Source organism: Pelmatolapia mariae, linkage group LG12 (genome assembly GCF_036321145.2).
Source record: "Pelmatolapia mariae isolate MD_Pm_ZW linkage group LG12, Pm_UMD_F_2, whole genome shotgun sequence".
Classification (NCBI taxonomy): Eukaryota; Metazoa; Chordata; class Actinopteri; order Cichliformes; family Cichlidae; genus Pelmatolapia; species Pelmatolapia mariae.
In genome coordinates this window covers 16,913,050-16,933,054 of record NC_086237.1, presented here as the reverse complement: position 1 = coordinate 16,933,054, position 20,005 = coordinate 16,913,050, and the positions used below count along the sequence as shown (strand labels likewise).

Here is a 20,005-nt window from a genome sequence, read left to right as displayed (position 1 = left end):
TCTTTCTGTGTGAAATGTGGCTAAAAAAACCCCCAACAAAAAACAAAAAAAGGACAGAAACACAAAGAGTAGAGACTCAGAGAAGAAAGCCTGAGACTGTGTGTGACTTATCATGACATCGCTAAATCTGGTAAATTTTTCTAAGAGGCTTGGAGTCGGTCAGGATTGAGGCCAGTAACCACAAGGTCAGTTAAAATTCCACTCAAGTATATTAAGACATCCATCTGGCACGGCTCAGAGGTACATGTAATTGTGGGAATGTGAATAGATGAACTAGAAATGCTGAGGGGCTATATATTAGGCAAATAAAACCCAGTTTAACAGCAAAAAAGAACATTTAAAAAAGAAAAAGAAAACAAAGAGAATAAATAACACAAAAGTCCAAAAATGTCCTCATGAATCCCCTGCTAGGAGTATGTCTTACAAATTTATTGTATGTGACACAGAAGTATGTGAGGTCTCTCGGTTTCCACTGTGTACAGAGCAGTACACAAGCAACAATTTCACCACAGGAGCAGGAAGCAAAATCTGGAGACAACAGGAGCACCACTGATCAGCATTTCAGAAATTATTGTTGAACTCATGCAATATATTAGAGCCCCCCTCGTCACAGCTTTAGACATTTCAACTGCTTTTCTGGAATATAAAATGTGTAAACATATAGAAAATCTTTTGCTCTTTTTGGTTTTTCTTCATACGAGCACTTCCCAGATTTGATCATTTCCCTCATTAGCTGTATCTTGCAGTGCAAAGCTAAAACTTTGCTTTCTTGTGATAACATCAAGATTAAAAAAAAAAAAAAAGTCACAGAAAGCTTTCAAAGCTGAGATGAAATTTGAAATTTAAATTTAAAAGCAGCCATTATTTCACCACCAGCTCATTTCATTGTGATGTTAACGGAGGAAAAGGGCATTTATTCTCATGTGCGACCTTGAAAGGCTACTCATAACAAATGGATGAAGCGTTACAGTGGCTATACGGGCTCTCCTTTTTCCGATAGGGACAGCTGATGGATTTTAATGGTGGGAAGGTTTCTGGTGGAGGTGGGGTGGGTGCAGCCGGACTCCCGCGGGGGCGTCCTGGCCCTGAGGATGCAGCAGCAGGTCCGATGTAAGCTTTTATTGCAGAGTTTGGCCACTTTCGCTCTGCTCGTTTCAGCTGGTCCAGAATCGCCCGCGGGGGCTCCGGAAAAGACCTTCCATTCCCGGCTGTCCCTGGAGGAAGGAGTTCTCGAGAGGGCCATGGAGGAGGAGGGGCTGAGCCGAGAAGGAGGCCCCCTGCTGTCGAGGCCCAGGGTGAGGGGCTGGCCGTGACCCTGCATCTGACTCTGATGATGGTGGTGCGGTCTGGGAGTCGTCCTCAAACAGTGAACTCCAAGTAAACTCTGGAAAGCTTTTTTAAACTCCTGGTTGGAGCATGGGTAGATGATGGGGTTGATGCAGCTGTTGAAGTAACCGAGCCAGAAGGTGATCTTGAAGACGGTGTCTGAAGGTCTGTATGCAGGGAAGATTGAACCTGCAGGGACATCAGACGCACATCAGAGACATAATAAAAGATAGACGTGGCCCTCAGGTAGAATATAAATCTGTGGGAGGATTCTGTAGCACAATGTTTGTTTCGCACACCTAAACAGAATCTGCCATTCAAGACATTTTACTAGTCACCTTTCTCGGGACAAATCACTAGCGCTCATCCTCCGGATATCCAATTTCTAACAGTTCATCCAGTAGTTATTGAGCTGCTTCAGTCTGGATTGAAGTGGTTAACTGACCAATGCTGCCTCGAGCTGTGCTGTTACTGTGGCTAAACCAAATTTGAGCCAGTTTTCAGAGCTCCAATTACCTGCTGTGCTCTATTAGTGTTTTTTTTAAAGAACACGTGATCCCAAGCTGTTGGAAATCACAGCACTTCACCCATCTACGTGTCACACTTTATTTCTAATTGTTTTATACAAGTTCCACTTGATAGAAGCTTCCTCTTTGCCACCAAGGTTAAGGATTTTATTAAAATTGCTCCCGGATACTGTGCTGCTTTTGATTAGAGCAAGTGGGAAATGTGAGTGGGAACTTTAATGAAGTGGCAAAGGTAATGGCTTAATGGACGCATTACATGCAGGCCTAGTCCTCATTGTAAATGTAGGTGACGCTTCACATATTCAGTGGCTGGCAGTGAAACATTAAAATAATGAAACGGCTGACTTCTTGTATGGCTGCACTATATCTGTCTATCTGCCATCTATTTTCAGAGGCAGGAGAGAAGCTGCCTTGTGAAATGTTTTATTGGCCAAGCTCCTGAGAGGGTTAAGCCTCGGGAGAAAAAAAAATGTGATTGTGATATAGAGATGGATAGAAAGAAGAGGCGGAGAGAGTTGGAGAGCAAATTATTTTGTGCCTGGCTATGCAGCTAATGCATTTTATCCCCAGCTGTGCCAAAAATCCCCAATTCTATTATTGTCCGTACCCCTTGATAGATTCATTGTTGGAATAAAAATAGAAGAAGAGTGCAACTGTTGGGTGAATGTGTTGACGCTTAAACTCAATGATGCATCGGTGTCTGCTGCTGAATGCACACATTTTTGTTTTTTGTTTTTCCGCTGATTGAATTTATTCAGATTGAAAATTTCCAGCCAGCTGCTTGCATGGGATGTGATATTAATCCGGTTTAGCGTCCACATCCACTGACACTTTTAATCTGAACAGTGCGACATATGTAAGAGTGATGAATATGATCACATGATCAGCTCTCCCTGAATGTGGATAGACAGCACCCTGTGTGTTCAGAGCTCTAGATGTCGTGTTTTTGTTGTTCTTAATTTCTCAAAGAGTTTAAGAGTGCATTAAATTACATTAAAAACTATCTAGAGAAGACGGGATCAGCTTGGAAGTTGCCATCATTGGAAAGAAAATAAGCAAATGTCCCCATATATTTACATCAAGGGCCAAAAAAATAAAAATAAAATCTTCCATAAATCTCTGAAACTGTAACATTTCCGTATGTTTAATCTAATTTAGGTGCTTATGTATTATGTTTATTGTTATTTTGTTTAACCCATTTGTTTCCTGTTTTTCAAACTGATTTTAATCAGAATATTAAGCTCTATTTAAATATAACCAGTGCCTGTATAACTCTTATTTGTGCTATGTTGCCTTCAGTTGCAATAAGGAAACAAAGGTTGTCTATTTGTTGCTCATTTTGACAGTACTATTTGTATTAAGACTATTACTTCCATACACTCGTGGCCACTTCATTAGATACACCTGTTCAACTGCTTGTTAATGCAAAAAACTAGTCAACCAATCACATGGCAGCAACACAATGAATTTAGATATATAGGCATGGTTGAGATGACCTGCTGAAGTTGATTTTTTCAGATTTTCTCTGAAAAAGGGAAAATAGAGAAGACAAGAAAAATCCTGTGCTGTAACAATCAGACAGTAGGGTTAGAATTTGGCATAAACAACATGAAAGCACTGATCAGTCCTGTCTTGTATCAACGTTTCAGCCTGTTTCTGCTGGTGGTGTAATGATGTAGGGGATATTGGGGCCCCTTATTACCAAATGAGCATCGTTTAAACACCACTGCATATCTGAGTATTGTCACTGACTGAGTAATGTGGTCATATAGGGATGGACATCATCCCTTTATGACCATAGTGTGCCCATGTTCTGATGACTGCTTCCAGCAGGATAACGCACCATGTCACAAAGCGCACATCATCTCAAACTGGTTTCTTGAACATGACAATGAGTTCACTGGACTCTAATGGGCTCCACAGTCACAAGATCTCAATCCAATAGAGCACCTCTGGGATGTGGCCGAACAGGAGATTCACATCTCATCTCCAGCACCTCATTGAATCTTTGCAACGAAGAATTAAAGCAGTTGTAAAGAAAAAAGGGGACCAAGGCAATGCTAGCCATGTGTACCGAAGAAAGTGGCCAGTGAGTCTATATTATTGAATGCTTTCAGTCTTAAAATATGCTAGAAAATTGTTTAGTAAAATTCATTTAAAAGTAGTAAGGCTTGATTGCTTGGTCACTTGGTCAAGTACCAGTCTGAGATATTATAGTTTTATTTAAATCCTTTTCATTCATTTTCTTATCATCTTCAGTTTTAGTATCATTTTTGGAATGATTGTATTCACTACAATTATTATATTTACTTGTATAGTATTTCAGTTTTATATTCTTTTTATTATTAATATTATGTAGCACTCTGTATGCCCTTAACTTGAAAAACTGGAAAAAAATAAATGAATGCTGCAGATGACCTTTAAATGAAATAGGAATGGATTGCCATGGTATATAATTAAACAGATTTTCTATCAGTCTTTCTATTAACTATTTTTCTTTTGCTTTTCCCTTTTATCTATGTTGTTTTCTCAGCAGTGAGGTTTTTAAGGTTTGAGTTTAACTTGAAGCAAACCAAACCGAGCACGCTACGCCTCTAGCAAGGTTGGGTGAAGTGTAGGCAGGTGCTTGGCTTCGGCCTCACAAGAAATTTCAGGCATTTTCCTCGTTGCTGTCTGGTTGCTGAGTGTGTTGCTCCTGGCAAGCATGTCTTATTTCTCCTAGCGGGCTAGGCTAGCAAGCCAGATGGGCTCTGCATACCCAATCACCTAATGCTGCCTATTACGCAACCTTGATAAGTCTGTACCCCTTGCTGCTGTTAATTGTCTGCAGAGGCTAAATTCATAAACAGCTTCTCTCACACAGGTTTGAAGATTTCTTTGTCCCCTGCAGCCGTTACCTTACTCTCACTCTTTTAGCTCGTGCCCCACAGCCAATCACATTACAGCCAGAACCACTTCACGTGTGATCATAAAGCTCCATGACATCTCCCCTGCAGGGTCATCTCCATTTGTAACTCTGGACTGGTTCCAGTGCAAATGTTATTTTTTTCCATCTCTCCATAGAAGTCCAGTTCAGACCACTTTAACTTAACCATCCGTGATACATGCTGGAGCTGAGCAGGCTGTAGGGAAAGATTGTGCTTGTGTTGCCACAACTCCTGTGTTTTAAGTGTACTGTGTGCACACTGAGAGTAGACTTTTAACTCTCTGTGACCTTGTGAACAATGCGTGGGCTATTTTGCAGATTACATCATCTCCATTTTAAATTTGAGTACTTATTTGAGTATTATGTATGGACAAAAAGGCCATACCTCTTAAACTTTGAATTCTGGTGTTTTCAGTCCCGTTGCCACAGATTTATCCATGCAGTCTACCTGTAAAACTACTGAAAGAATTAATGTTTTAAAGAGCACGGTGCTGTAACAGATGGTAGTGTTGCAACGAGTCAGTCTGTGATTTCTTTCATCCTAGATATATCACAGCCACTTTCATGTGATTTTGTGCAAAGTGGAAACATTTAGGAGGCACAGCAACTCGGTCATGAAGTGGCAGACCACGTGAAGCTACGTAGCGAGGTCACCAAGTGCGTAAAAGTCTCTGACGCTCTTCTGACTTCATGACTGCAGAGATCCAAACCTCCTCTGGCATCAACATTAGTACAAAAACTGTGCGCCGTGAGCGTTGTAGCATGGTCTTCCATGGTCGAGCAGCTCCTGTAGGTGTAATGTGTAGGTGGGCCAGTACTTTTGTCCATATGGTTCAGTAATATTTTAGTGTTGAGAGTGGGCGTGTTGGTAAAAGTTCCATATTTGCAGTAAATTATAGACATTTGCTAAAATACAATCCTTGCTCTGTCACAGTTAAATTGTACAGCTTCTGTTTTATTTACTTTCATGTTAGAAAAGCAAATCTGCGACACCACAAGTTGGTAGCTGGGTTATTAACTATCATGCTGGTGACACAGATAGGAGTCATAATCTGCTTATCTGCTTTAATCTGCTAAAAAGGAAAAGTTAATTTCAGGCTGTTTGGCTGATGTTTTTTGTACATGTTTCATTTAAGATGAGAGTAATGAATGATGACTGTATTCAACTAACATTTTTTTTCAGTTTTTAATTTGAGAATTTAAAGTTAGACTACATGTGCTTGTCTAAAGTAAAAGAGCCCCAGCAATAAACTTCTCTTTTTATAACTAGAATAATAAAAATAAAGACCCAAAACTAAGTTAATTAAGCTGAGAATATTTTGGCTGGATTAATAGGGGTGCTTATTTCACTGCAATCAAATGGAACATGTAGAATATAATCAAAATATTTTACTTAGGGAAATATTTTAACTTCAAACTGCAGGATGCATGTTTTCCCTAAAGCCTCATTTTTATCATTCTTTCACTTTTATCAGACTTCAGTCCACTGAAGTCTTTTTCTGATTTAAGTTAAGTATAGAACATGAAACCAAAAAACAATAAGGCACACAGTGTGGGTGTGCCACTACAAACAACACTTTTACCAATTGACAGACAGCTATGGTAGAATGGGTTGTCTACTAACCGGAAAGTTTAATCAGCAGCTCCTCCAGGCTGCATGCTGAAGTGTCCCCGGGGGAAGTTACCGAACCCCAAATAGCCTCCAGTGCAACCATCAGTGTATGTGTGATAGAGGAATAAAATAAGAACCACCTAACACATAGATATTTGACCCATTGTTCATTTAAAAATGTTTATCAGCATGTGTCTACAGGGCTGTGTGTAATTCCCCTGCTCTTTCTCCCAAAGTTCCTGTCTTTCTTCTCAATACATCCAAAAATAACTCTTAGGGGGAAAAAAATGTTCATCAGCTCTAGTTTAAAAAGACACTCGACACCCACTGACACTCTGAGTCAGAGGTTTTTAAGAATAAAGACTCCTGCCTGGGGCTGGAGACAGGAAACATTTCAGTTCATCTTCAGTTTCTTAACATATCACGATAGCACGAGGACACCCTGTGAAGCTGTTCTTTATGTCAGCGAGGGCATGCTTTACGCTACGGTGACACTGTCGCCTCTCAGCCACCTGTTTCCTTCCACAGACATTGTTGTTAGCTTAACTGTTGATGCCAAATTGGCCTTGGGTGTGGTAGTGAGTGAGTGATTGGCTGTCTCTCTGTGTTATCCCCATGATGGACTGGGTACCTGTTTAGCGTGTCCTCTGCCTCTCATCCATTGTCAGCTGAGATTGGCTCTAGCCCCCACCACCTGACCCTGAACTGGCTAAATGGTAAAGAAAATGAACTGATTGATGCTTTACACGTGTTGTAGTTCTAAAGAAGGACTCGGTACATGTCAAGGACAATCCACAGATAAATACAGAGCCTTTTAAGTCTTGTAATTATTACATTGGATCTGCTTCCACTTCCCCCTAACCCTAGCATCCTCTTCTGTCACACCAACCCTCTGCATGCCCTGCTTCACTTCACATCTTCTCTGTGGTCTTCCTCTTTTCCTCCTGCCTGTCAGCTCCATCCTCAACATCCTTTATCCACTGTATCCACTATCACTCCTCTGCACATGTCCAGACTATCTCAGCCTTGCCTCTCAGCCCACAGTTATTATGGATATTAATCTACTCCATAATCTAAATGATGCAATCAAGACTTATCCAGCTGTACACGTCAGAACTACACCAGTGCTTTGTGATTCATTGCTGAATCTATCATTGTCCACAGACTTATGTGGCAGCGGTATGCACTGTGACGCCAGTATTAGTAAGGGAGCATTCGTGAGCTGAGGCTTTGCCTCATTTCCCAGTCAGGAGCTACTCAGCCAAATGGTGGCAGCTATATTTACAAGCATGAGAGCATGGAATAAATACAAACCCTGCAGGATTTGTTAGGATTTTGCCGTATCTCATATCTACTTGGTTCAGATTTCCTTTTCGCATGATTGACAACAGCACTTGCAGCGCACAGGTCTACAAGCCGTGTGATTATTTCCCTTTGAGCTCATCTTCATTGAGCCCGGTGCACTTGAAGACACCATCATATGAAGTCTGGCCTCAGTCCGAAAGGCTTTATCTGTCACTGAAGATCTGCCCCCATGATGAAGGGAGTCACAAACACGAGGGAGAAAAATGGCTTGACATGCCATTCGAGGGTCTGGTTTGAAATATATCTTGGTCTCAATTTTAGTCCTTTTGTTTACAGACGGGGAGCAGTGGAAGATGACAGTGATCTGAAAGATTTATAGAGCCTATTTATAGAACGACTACCTGGCCGAGTCGAAAGCATTTACTACACTGCTCCAGAGGCCACAAGCTCGTCTGAATGCGAGTAACCTCAATGTCATCCCACAAAGGAGGCATTCACTTAACATCATCTAACTATGAAATTAGCCAGCACTTAAAAACATGACCGTAGAATAAATTGATCAATGAGTATGTAATGGGAATAAATTCAGATGTTGAATTGCTTCCTGAAAGTGGTCTGACTCATGCGTAGGAGTAGGTAATCACAGATATGGACCTATTTTTAATTTGTGAAACGTTATTGATTAAATGGTTGCAGAAGATATCATTGACTGTCTGTGCTCCAGTGACATTTCTAAGAAATATGCTTTTTTTTCCCCATTGATACTGAGAGTTAGATTAAATGAGAATATTTGTCCATTCAATGGGAAACCAGAGGCAGGAGTTAACGCAGGTGACAGCACCTCTAGCAGATACAATGAAACCATAATTTCCCATTTTTACACCCGGATTCTCAAATCCATTAAACAAAAATGTTTAAAGAGTCAGTTCACGAGCTTGGAAGAGCGCTTGGCTAGCTGTCCACTTTTTTCAGTCTGTCTATATTATTCATTCATATTTGCCCACGAGTGGTGTCAGGATTCAAATTTCACTCCTCGAAAAGACTTCATTTGATCCAAAATGCTGCAGAGAGAGAACTGACAGGGACTAGAAAGAGAGAGCACATTTTTCCCTAACTGGCTTTTCTCCCCTGGCTCCCTGTTAAATCCAGAATCAATCCTTCTCCTCACATACAAGGTTTTGAATAATCAGGCCCCATCTTATCTTAAAGACCTCATAGTGCCGTATCACCCCAATGGAGCTCTTCACTCTCAGACTGCGGGCTTACTTGTTGTTCCTAGAGTATTTAAAAGTAGAACGGGAGGCAGAGCCTTCAGCTTTTACGCCTCTCTTCTGTGAAACCAGCTCCCAGTTTGGATTGAGACAGACACCCTCTCTACTTTTAGGATTAGACTTAAAACTTTCCTTTTTGACAGGGCTGGATCAGGTGACCCTGAACCCTGACCTTAGTTACGCTGCAATAGACCTCAGCTGCTGCTGAGTGTTTCTTCTTCACTGTCTTCTTTGCAATACCTGTGTGTTTATATAGCGCTCTGCATTTAATCATTAGTTATTAATTATCTCTGGCTCTCTTCCAAAGTGTGTCTTTTGCCTGGCCTTCCTCCCGTCTCCCCCCAACCATTTGCAGCAGTAGTTGTCCCTCCCTGAGCCTGGTTATGCCAGTTTTTCCTTCCCACTGTTGCCAAAGTGCTTGCTCATAGGAATTGTCTGATTGTTGGGGTTTTCTCTGTACTACTGTAGGGTCATTACCTTGTTCTATAAAGTGCCTTGAGGCGACTGTCGTTGTGATTTGGTGCTATATAAATAAAATAAAATTGCACTGAAGTGAAGTAACCTTCCTTTCCAAACTGTTGAGGTATTCCCTTTCAGTCTTGTAAGTAATATATTTTCTGCTCTGGTTAAAATTAGATTTGCCCTGAGAAATCTGGCTCTTGACATTAGGAATTACATGCAAGATGAACATGATAATACTCACCGATGGGTAGCACCAGGAAGAAGGGGAGCCAGCACAACACGAAGCAGCCAACCACAATGCCCAAGGTCTTGGCAGCCTTCTTCTCACGAGAGAATTTCAGCAGCTTCAGAGCAAAATGTGTGCGATTGCGAAGGGCCTCGTCATCTGAGACAGTTGCATTGCCTCGGTGTATCCTGAGAATCACCTGCTCTGAGTCTGACTTCTCTGTCTTGTGGCCCTCTCTCAGGCCCTGGCTCTCTCTGTGAGCTACCACATAGACCCGACAGTACATTACCAGTATGATGGTCAGAGGAAGGTAGAAGGAGCCCACTGCAGAGAAGATTGCGTAGCCCGGCTCCTCTGTGATCTTACAAATGGACTCGTCCTCGGGCGGTGCCTCTTTCCAACCAAACAAAGGTCCAATAGATATGATGATAGACAGCACCCAGAGCAGCATCACTGCCAAGAAAGCCCTGCGTTTTGTAACGATTGCTGGGTAACGCAGGGGGTAGCTTACTCCAATGTAGCGGTCCACAGATATTACACAGAGGCTCATGATAGAAGCCGTGCAGCAGAGCACATCCACAGCTGCCCAAACATTACAAAAAACCCGTCCAAACACCCATCGATCCAGGATTTCCAAAATGGCAGAGAACGGCAGTACGGTGGAGCTCAGCAGCAAATCTGCCACTGCCAGATTAACTATGAAATAATGCGTGACTGTCCGCAGGTGTCGATGGCAAACCACCGAGAGGATCACCAGAATGTTTCCCACGACTCCAAACCCAATGAAGAGACCAAGCACCAGACCCAAAACCACAGCCTTGACCACATTGAGCTCTGGGACTAAAACATGGCTGCAGTTGGAGCAGTTCTGTGTCAGAGGAGCTGGGGTCATATTGTCCAGCACAGGAATCATTAGTTCCAGTACAATGCTGGTACTCAACAACTGGCCTGTGCAGAAGTGGTAGACTGAAGCGCACACCTATTTAAGTTCACTACTAGAGAGAGGAGACATCAGGCCATTCTCATAAAAGCCATTAGAGTAATGATCACATTAAGTCTGTCTTGTCAAAACATAATTTGAATGATGATGCCTCGAGCAAATGGGCCATTACGTTGGCAATGCATCAAGGAAAATAAAGGGACAAGTTGCATGCAGAACCACTGAAAGAGAAGTATAATATATGCAAACGAAAACTACTGAGCTAAAATTGAGTAATCCATCTTGAAAATGTTAATGATGTTAAAACTGACTGTTTTTATGCAGCTGGTACAAACCACTGTTAAAAATGCATTACAAATACAAGAGACAGATTGGAGGTGAGCGATTTAGGAAGTCTTTGAATGTTCTCTGAACCAAAAAAATACATGAAAAAATCACTGTTTGGACTGAAAATTGAAGTCTGTTGAAACCAGTTTTCCTGGGAGCAGTAGGTGAGAAATCAACATCCAGGCTTGTGTGTTGAACGCAGCTTCAGCTTCAGTAACGTCCAGCGCCTTTGAAAAGAGAGACAGAAGAAGACACGTCCGTTACATACAGTGAAACATGAAAGCATTCATCCTTGTTCAGCTCATTGCTTTTTGTATACCGCTGCTCAGCTCTATCAAGAAGGTGGGCGGGACACAATGTCTGAGCCACAGCTGTTGTCAAATCAATGTCACCACTGTCTCGTCTTGATAATGGGATAAACCCAAAAGTGAGGCTAACAAACAGAGAAACTAACAGTTCTGTGAAAACTTTTCACAGGACTATACAGGCTGGTGAAAAACACCCTATTCATTAGCTTGTGGAGCTGCTTTTAGCAGCAGTAACTAGAATAAAGTTTTTTTCTGTTCAACTTCATCCGTTTCTCACATTTTTATCAAAGAACTTTGGCCCACTCTTCATTTATGCGTGCAGACAGCTCTCTTTAAGGTTCCCCCACAGCACCAGATTGGAGTCTGGACTTTGACTGCATTATTACAACAGCTTTTGCCACCATTGTGCTGTTTGGGTCACACATTTGACTCTAAAATACTTTTGCATACAGTAGTGTTCATTGCTCAATGACTACAAGGTGCCTAAGTCCTGTGTCTGCAGAACAAGCCCCAATCATCAGCCCTCCACACCGTGCTGACAGTTCTATGAGGTGTTGATAAGCTGTGTTTGGTTTTCATCAAATGTGGTCCTGTGGATTATGGCCAAGCATCTGCACTTTGGTCTCTTCTATCCAAAGCACATTGTTCAAGTGGTTTGTTCATATGCTACTTTGCAAACCTAAGCTGTTTTCTCCTGGTAACACTTCACAACAAGCCATTCTTGTTCATTCTTTGTCTAATTGTACTGTCTTGAACTTAAGTGTTAAACATGCTAACTTAGGGCCTGTAAAGGCTGAGTTGTAGCTCTTGTTTTTGTTTTTTGTTTTTCAATTTCTCCGACCATCTGATCATCTGAGAACTTGTGGAGAATTTTTCTTGGATGTCCACTCCCGAGAGGATTGTGGCATTCTGTTAGTACACACCTGACTGCTCTTGGCCAGGAAACTGCCAAAAATATTTGCTTTTATAGAGTTTCTCGCGCTTCCTGATCATCTAGTGCAGGGGTGTCCAATTCCAGGCCTCAAGGGCCAGTGTCCTGCATATTTTAGATGTCACCCTTCAAGACATGTTGAAGAGGTAATTTAGCCATTTAAATCAGCTGTGTTGGATCAAGGACACATCTAAAACCTGCAGGACACCAGCCCGTAAGGCCTGGAATTGGACACCCCTGATGTAGTGCATTGATTACCATAACCAAGATGCTACTTACCCTCACAATTTGGATAGAAGCAGTAAGGGTGTACTTAGTTTTTCACGGGACTGCACAGATACCTGTGAAAACTTTCTTTTTCCCAGTATGGGAGGAATACCACTTCATCATTACAATACACAGTGAGCCAAAACCACAATAGCTGAAGATTCAACAATGCAGCAATCAGAAGGCTCGGTGTGTATTATATGTTCTTCAAGTGACCTATAATACATCAGGATATGCTTGACTTTGCTCTTGATTCCTCCTTTAAATCAATATCATACCACGACCTTTATACAGACACAGGTCAAAACAACCCACATTATTACAGCTCCACCATTTGTTAAGGGTTGTCACAGTCTGTGCTCCTTATGTTTGTAAAGAACACATTAGTTTGACATCTTGGGAAAATATGCCAAGCTAGATCAAAATATTGATACCACTGTCATAACATGGCAGAGTCCCAAGAAAAATAAATCTGCCTACCAGGAAGTTATCAGCCCAGCACAGCTTCATCATGTAAGCCCGTGTAAAACCAAAAGAAATTGTCATTTTAAATGTAATGTGTTCATATGAAAACCATACGGTAAATGGGCTGGTTCTTATATAGCACTTTTCTACTATAGCTGAGCACTCAAAAGAGCTTTACATAACATGCCTAATTCACCCATTTATACAACCACTTTTTACCACACTTGGTAAATATCATATCAAACAAACATGGAGTTTCAGACTCAAACATCCTAAATGTTGTGCATTGTCTGCTAGCACTAGCTCCACATGCAAGAAAAATATAACAGATGTATTTAACAAAATGAAGCACAATTTCCCGAATCGACCCCTCTGTTTTATGGGAGCTCATAACATTTGCAGTTATTTTTGATGATTTTATCTCACGGTAAGGGCATAACTTATCCCATTATTCTGAGATAAAACAGTGCTTGTTTTCTCATGATAGGAAGTTCATTTTCTTTAGCCATCACAAGAAAACAAAAGCTTGTTTTCTCTTCATTTATCGGGGATTAGGAGTGCAGTTCCAGCCGGGTCAAACTACAGGGGAGCTAGGGGGAAGGTTAGTAGGACAGGGGAGCTCCCCGAAAAGAAAAAAAAAAGCTTTTTAAAATTTATGAGGGAAGCCGATGTCTCAAAAATATTGACAATATGCTATTTTCCCTATGCATTTCTATTTCTTTTTAATTTCATAATCACCCGTCATGCATAAAATTAGTATATTCCTGATGCGTGATTCATGCATGAGGGTGATTCATCACTAACTTTAATAACGACACCAGCGTACGTTCTATTCTTGTCGAGCTTGGCTTCCCTTCCCACCTTTGTAAAGCAGAAAATAAATTGAACCGTAACACTCAGGAAAGCCAAGGCGCACTTAATTTCACACAGGAAGGTAGATTGGTAAACGCTCCCTCTCTCTTTATCAGCAATAAAGTAAACTTATTACTGAAATGAACGGCCTCTTTCTCCTCGCCGCTCTCCACGCAGCGGCTATTTTTAGATGTTTTGGTCAGTCGTTATTATTCTTATTCACAGGATGATAAATAAAGCTAAGCAAAGTGGTTTATAAATTGTTTAAGGCTATGAAGAAAAAACAAAGTTAACTCTCCTGAAGCTGATATCTCCTCAACATGGCGGATCAATGAGAGAACATTATTAAAAACACATCACACTGTACTTCAATCAGCGTCTAACATGGCAGTAGATTCAGATAACGTTCAAATGGGTCCTTATTTAAGGAGAAGACTAGACCATCTGTAACTCCACAGGTGAGTACACTTCCTCCTCAGTAATCAGATGAGGGGATCGGTCATCTCCAAGGCTGCCAAGTTATTTTGTGATTGAGAAAACAAAGTCAGGTTTCTATGATATATATTGAGAGTATAAAAAAGCAATCTGTTATCAGTAGAGAGAAGGTTTATATAAATAATTCATAATCTTGAGATAACGGCTTAAACAAAGTAATTCCCAGAAGAGCCATTTTTTGGCTTCTGCATATTTTTGGTCAGGAAAGGTAATTACAATCTCTTTTTTCCCCCATTGTGGCAATGTGTTTGTATAAGATAAGAAAAAAGAGGAATTTAGTTGCAAAGTTAAATTTACACGAATTGTTTATTTGGAATTTATCCTCACACAGTTCAAATTTGAACTGCTCCCTCTGACTTTGATGCATTGGATTAATTAGGATTTGTGGACTTTAGCACTGCAGTGCAAAAGCCCACTTGAATCTCGATAGATTGTTCATATTCCTCTCTTCTCTTCGTTTCAAATTCATCTCATTTTTAACGGGGCTAGTTCTCAAAAAACTTGTGAATATTGTAAAACATTTGCATCAGAAGTGGGGAAGCAGTCTCTGCTGAACACAGTCTGGGCGTTTCTCAGTCAAGGTGGCCTTTTCTTCACTGTTAGACCACAATCTCTATTGTTTCTGATCCTGCAGTAGTTGAGACCAAGCAGCAACATCCTGGGCTAAAGATGAAGGCAACACTGAAGTGCCAAAAAATACACTTCCTGAAGTGTCCACTTGAGGCTAACTCCCTGAGAACACTCAGTTCCTATAGACTTGCATGTAAAAATGAGCAGCTTTTTAGTAGAAATAAGCCTTTTTAGAGAAATCTTTACACAGACACACTGATCAGTAAGCATTTTAAACCAGTTTTACTTACTTACTCCAAATCTGAAACTGTTTTTGTCTCGCAGATGTGTTTATTTATTTATTTGTCTTAGTTATGATGTTCCAAGTATTTTACAACTAGGAACAGAAATGTAAAGTGTTTCAGGATTTAAGACCTAATTTAGATCTCAAGAAAAGGAAAATCAAAATTAAGGAAGGTGTTTTTGTTGGTCCTGAAGTCCGTGAACTGATGCTTGACGATGAGTGCAAAAGGAAACTGAAGCCAGCTCAATCAGCAGAATGGGAATCACTGGTACGGGTTATCAAGAAATTTCTTGGAAATCACGGAGCAGAGAATTATGCTGAGGTTGTGGAAACATGCTGAAAGCATATCAGCTCATGGGTGCTAGAATATCACTGAAGATGCACTTTTTACATTCTCATGTCAACTGTTTTCCCACCAAACCTGCACGATGTCAGTGAGAAGCATGGGGAAAGATTTCACTGAGATATAGAAGTGATGGAAAACCAATATCAGGGAAAATTTCTCCAGAGCATTATGGGGGACTACTGTTGGTTCATGCAAAGAGAGATGTGCACATTTTAACCTGCTGTAATTTGAGCTAAATTGACAGAAATACACTTTCATGCATCTCTGGTATTGTTTTCTGGTTTGGTTTCAGATTAAATACATTATTGTTGGGAAATTGTTAAAATTCCAGACGTTGCATCATTACATCAGTGATGTACATCAGTGATTTAATGATGCAACCTTAAATCAAATTTCATGTCTGAGAACAGTGTAAAAAAATAGATACAGAGCTGGTTGTAAGTTCCCAGTTGCAAACTAAAAATATTTTGTGATCTGGTATCTCTATCTGTCTGATGCACCAATAATCTGTGGAAACATTTTGCTAATAACTTAGCACCTGGACCTCTTATCTACATATAGTCATTTGACAGCAGTGGATATAAAGCTGAACCTAAGGCTTCAGGTCAGGACTACACAATGCTGTACTTCTGCCACTGGTCCTGAACACAGTTATATAGTGGTGAAAAATATTTTGCTTTAAGTTTCATCCGAATGTATATAATCCATGTGGATATGATACATGTGGATGAAAACTTTTACAATCCATTCACTAAACCCAACAGGAAGTTGAACTTACTGTCGAATTTTTGTGCGCCTAATTAATACTTACCCATAAGACATAGCACCACCTACTGGAGAAAGCAGGGGTGTCAAACTCATATTACATTGAGGACCACATACAGTCTACTTTGAACTTAAGTTGGCTGGATGAGTAAAACTCAATTTTGTGTCAGTGTAAAGATGTTTAACTACACATTTAATCCTTGAGATATCTTTTTTTTTTTTTTTTTTAAATGTAACTAAAATTTGTGCACTAGACAGTAAAAAAAATAGGAACTTTTCTGTCATATAATTGTTTATTTATTACTCAACTACTTTGGTATAGTATGAATGGGTATGGAGTATGTCTTTATCAGCAGGAAAAGTGGTAAAACCTATAGTGGTAAAAATACAGTTAAGTCCAAAAATGTATGCCCTCCTTCAATCCGGGCCATCCAGAGACCGAGATAGGAGTCTTTGCTGGGCCGATTCTGACCCCCGAGCCTTATGTTTGACACTGCTGGAATAAAGGAAGCCAGCCACATGAGACAATAAAGTTCAATGACTCCACTACAGCATGCCCAACGTGCATGGAGGTACGAGGGCCTGATTGATGCTTGCATGACTTAATTTGGAATGTTTGAATGTCTTCTGACTTTTAAACAATGTCTTAGTGCCGCATAAACTCCTCCACTTTGACAGATGTGAAATTAATCTCGTCTGTGCAGATTATATAAATGTAGATTAGATAAGACTAGTAAAAGTAGAGTGGCCATGTTGACGAATTTTGGATTTTGTTAAGCTGCTTTATTTCAGACCAAATTAAAAGTTCATCTGAGTTGTCCTCTTTTCCACCGACATTGTCTCTATCTATCTATCTATCTATGTATCTATCTATCTATCTATCTATCTATCTATCTATCTATCTATCTATCTATCTATCTATCTATCTATCTATCTATCTATCTATCTATCTATCTATGCCCCACAGGTTTCAAAACAATGTGAACAGTCAGTCAGTGGCTGGCCTTGTCCTCTCGGCCCCACAACCAACTGCTCCACACTGCATGTTCAAATGTTTATTATGTTTGTCTTAAAGTTTTATATCTCAGCTGAGCTCTGATGCTGGCACGATGCAGTACGCCATTACAGCGTCATGCGGCAGCACCTGAGAGCTTCTCCCTCCCATGTGGGAAATAATGCTAATACGGTAATTATGAATAAAAGGCCTACATGTGTATTCACAGGAGAGATGCGGGAGTTCATTACACCATCATCATTTCGCACTGTAGAAAAGATTAAGTTACCTCGGCTTAAAATATTAACCGCTGCATTAATACTGTCACTGTATTATAAATATGCTGTGTTACAATTGAGAAAACAAGTTGAATGATTTACTGTGTCACACCTTCAGCTATATATATCCACTCTGTCAGGATCTGCTCCTTCTATCCGTTTATTTTCTCAACATTGACTCCCAGTTTAATCCAGTATCAAATTCAAAATTCTCTGCCTCACACACAAAGCCTTGAATAATCAGAACCAATCTCATTTAAAAGAACTTAAAGTACCATATAACCTCAATAGAGCACTTTGCTCTCAGAGTTGTGGTTCCTTGAGTATTTTATATGAAGAATGGGAGGCAGAGCCTTCAGCCTTCAGACACCTCTTCTGTGGAACCAGCTCCCAGTTTGGATTCGGGGGACAGACACCCTCTCTACTTTAAAAATTAGGCTTAAAAGCCTAAAACTGATGATCAGGTGACCCTAAACCCTCCCTTGGAATAGGTCTAGGCTGCTAGATGCTTCCCAGGTGTTTTTGTCTTCACTCACCTCTTGTTTTTTTTTCAACACTTCTCTGCATTTAGTTAATTCGTTATCATTAATCTCTGCCTGTCTTATAGAGTGTGTCTTTTGTCCTGTCTCACTCCTCTCACCGCCAACTGGTCGTGGCAGATGGCTGCCCCTCCCTGCGCCTGGTTCTGCTGGAAGTTTCTTTCTGTCAGTAGGTAGTTTTTCCTTCCCACTGTTGCCAATTGCTTGCTCATAGGAGGTCATCTGATTTGGGGGGTTTTCTCTGTATTATTGTGTTGTTACCTTACAATATAAACTGCCTCAAGGTGACTGTTGTTGTGATTTGGTACTATATAAATAAAACAGATGTATCGGTATCTGCTCAGTGTGTCTCACATTAAGGATTTAGAGGCTACCAATCACTGTGCATTTGTATCAAAGAAAATCTGTTCCAACGAGAAGAAAAACCTTTTTCTTGACGGTTGACCAAATTGCATGGAAAGGATTGCCAAACTCCCTAACAAATCTAATTTGATTAATCCATCCGGCTCGTACATTACGATCACAAGACTTAAACTCATGATTAAAACTCCTTCTAAGATAAATTAAAAGTGACATGCTTACTTTTGGATTCTGTTAAAAAGACCTGTTGATTTCACTACACCATGGGATTTCGTTTGGCTCTGTAGACCCAGCGGAGAGGTTCTCTTCCAGCACTGATTGGTTTAATATTCATTATAATGCCTCTCTACGGAGGGAGTTGCCAAGTGAAAGAGGACATATGCTGCAGGGTGACTGAAAACAGTGTGCAGCTCCATACTGAAGTAGCTGGAAGTTACCTGTCTTGCTCGGTTACATTTTGTTAGCTGCCTTTTTCAGGAGGTCCCTCCAGGTACAAGCATCTTTCTCCTCTGCAGAATAGGCTCCAAATATAGGCTTTGTCTTCTTGGCTGTTTTCCATGCGGGCATAGAACAATGAGCCGAGGTGGCTGATGTGCAGCTGCTTCTGAGGTTTGGACTGGTATCCGCAATATTGTTGAGGAAAGCTTGAGCAACCCTGGCTTCTCTGTGTCTGCTGTTACTTTAATTGGCCAGGAGTAAACAGCGATTGTGACTCAGATGCAATCTCAACCTCTTCACCGGTGTGCGGAGTAATTCCCAGCTCTATAAGATGAGGCCACTGTGCAGGACTGCACCTGACATAAAGTCACATCCACCTCAGTAAACTGACACAGACATGCACGAGACGCATGAGAGCTGGCTGGCGTTTTTATAGCTATATTTAAAATATTTCTTCGTCATATTCAAATGATCTATTCGCAGTTTTCCTTCAGATTTGAGGTTTTAAAAAAACGGGAGGGTGTAGAAACAACAAAAAACAGCATTACATAAATTAAGCATATCAGCGCGATCGTGCCTTATGGCTATTCGGAGGGATACAGTTGTCTTAAATCATGTGTATTTTAACCACTTCACCAGTTTGCTCCAGACATTTAGCCGCATTAAAACCAAAGAATAAATCAACGCTATTTTGGCTACTTATGCACACTTACTGATGAGATTAGCCTCGAAACAAATTAAGGAGATTTGCGCATCAGCGCGTTTGGCAAATTCAATTAAGAAAAAATAGTTTTTATCAATAAAATAAACTATCAATTCAACAATGCTTCTGTTAAATACTTCAAATGAATTGTTCCGGGACTCACCCAACTTTGATTTTTCACATCCCGATGCCTGGACAGAGCCACATTTGGGCACGGCAGTGATTGCCGAGACGCGCTAGGATGCGGCGAAGGGAAAGCCAAGTGCGCTCACCGTGGAGAGCCCTCATATCTGCCGGAGCAGACACCCGAAGCTTCAGGTGCTCCAAGTCTCTTCAGATGATGACGAGTAGCCAACCAAATCTCCTACTGCTTTCCTTTCGAAACCACTTTCGCCCGTATCTACCCCCCCTCAACCCAACCCTCCCAGCCCCAGCCCCTCCTTACCACCACCCAGCCATCCATCCTCACATCACCTCACTCCGGCTCAG

At 40.9% G+C, this 20,005-nt stretch overlaps 1 protein-coding gene across 1 annotated transcript; it reads right to left on the bottom strand.

The window, feature by feature from the left end:
• Positions 1 to 388: 388 nt before the first annotated feature.
• Positions 389 to 19,895, bottom strand: adra1aa (adrenoceptor alpha 1Aa). The gene is made up of 3 exons (XM_063489071.1): positions 19,680 to 19,895; positions 9,671 to 11,149; positions 389 to 1,515 (listed from the first exon to the last, which is right to left on the bottom strand). The coding sequence occupies exons 2-3, from the start codon at positions 10,566 to 10,568 to the stop codon at positions 974 to 976; spliced, it is 1,440 nt and encodes a 479-aa protein (XP_063345141.1). The 5' UTR covers positions 10,569 to 11,149; positions 19,680 to 19,895; the 3' UTR covers positions 389 to 973.
• Between the last annotated feature and the right edge of the window lie 110 nt (positions 19,896 to 20,005).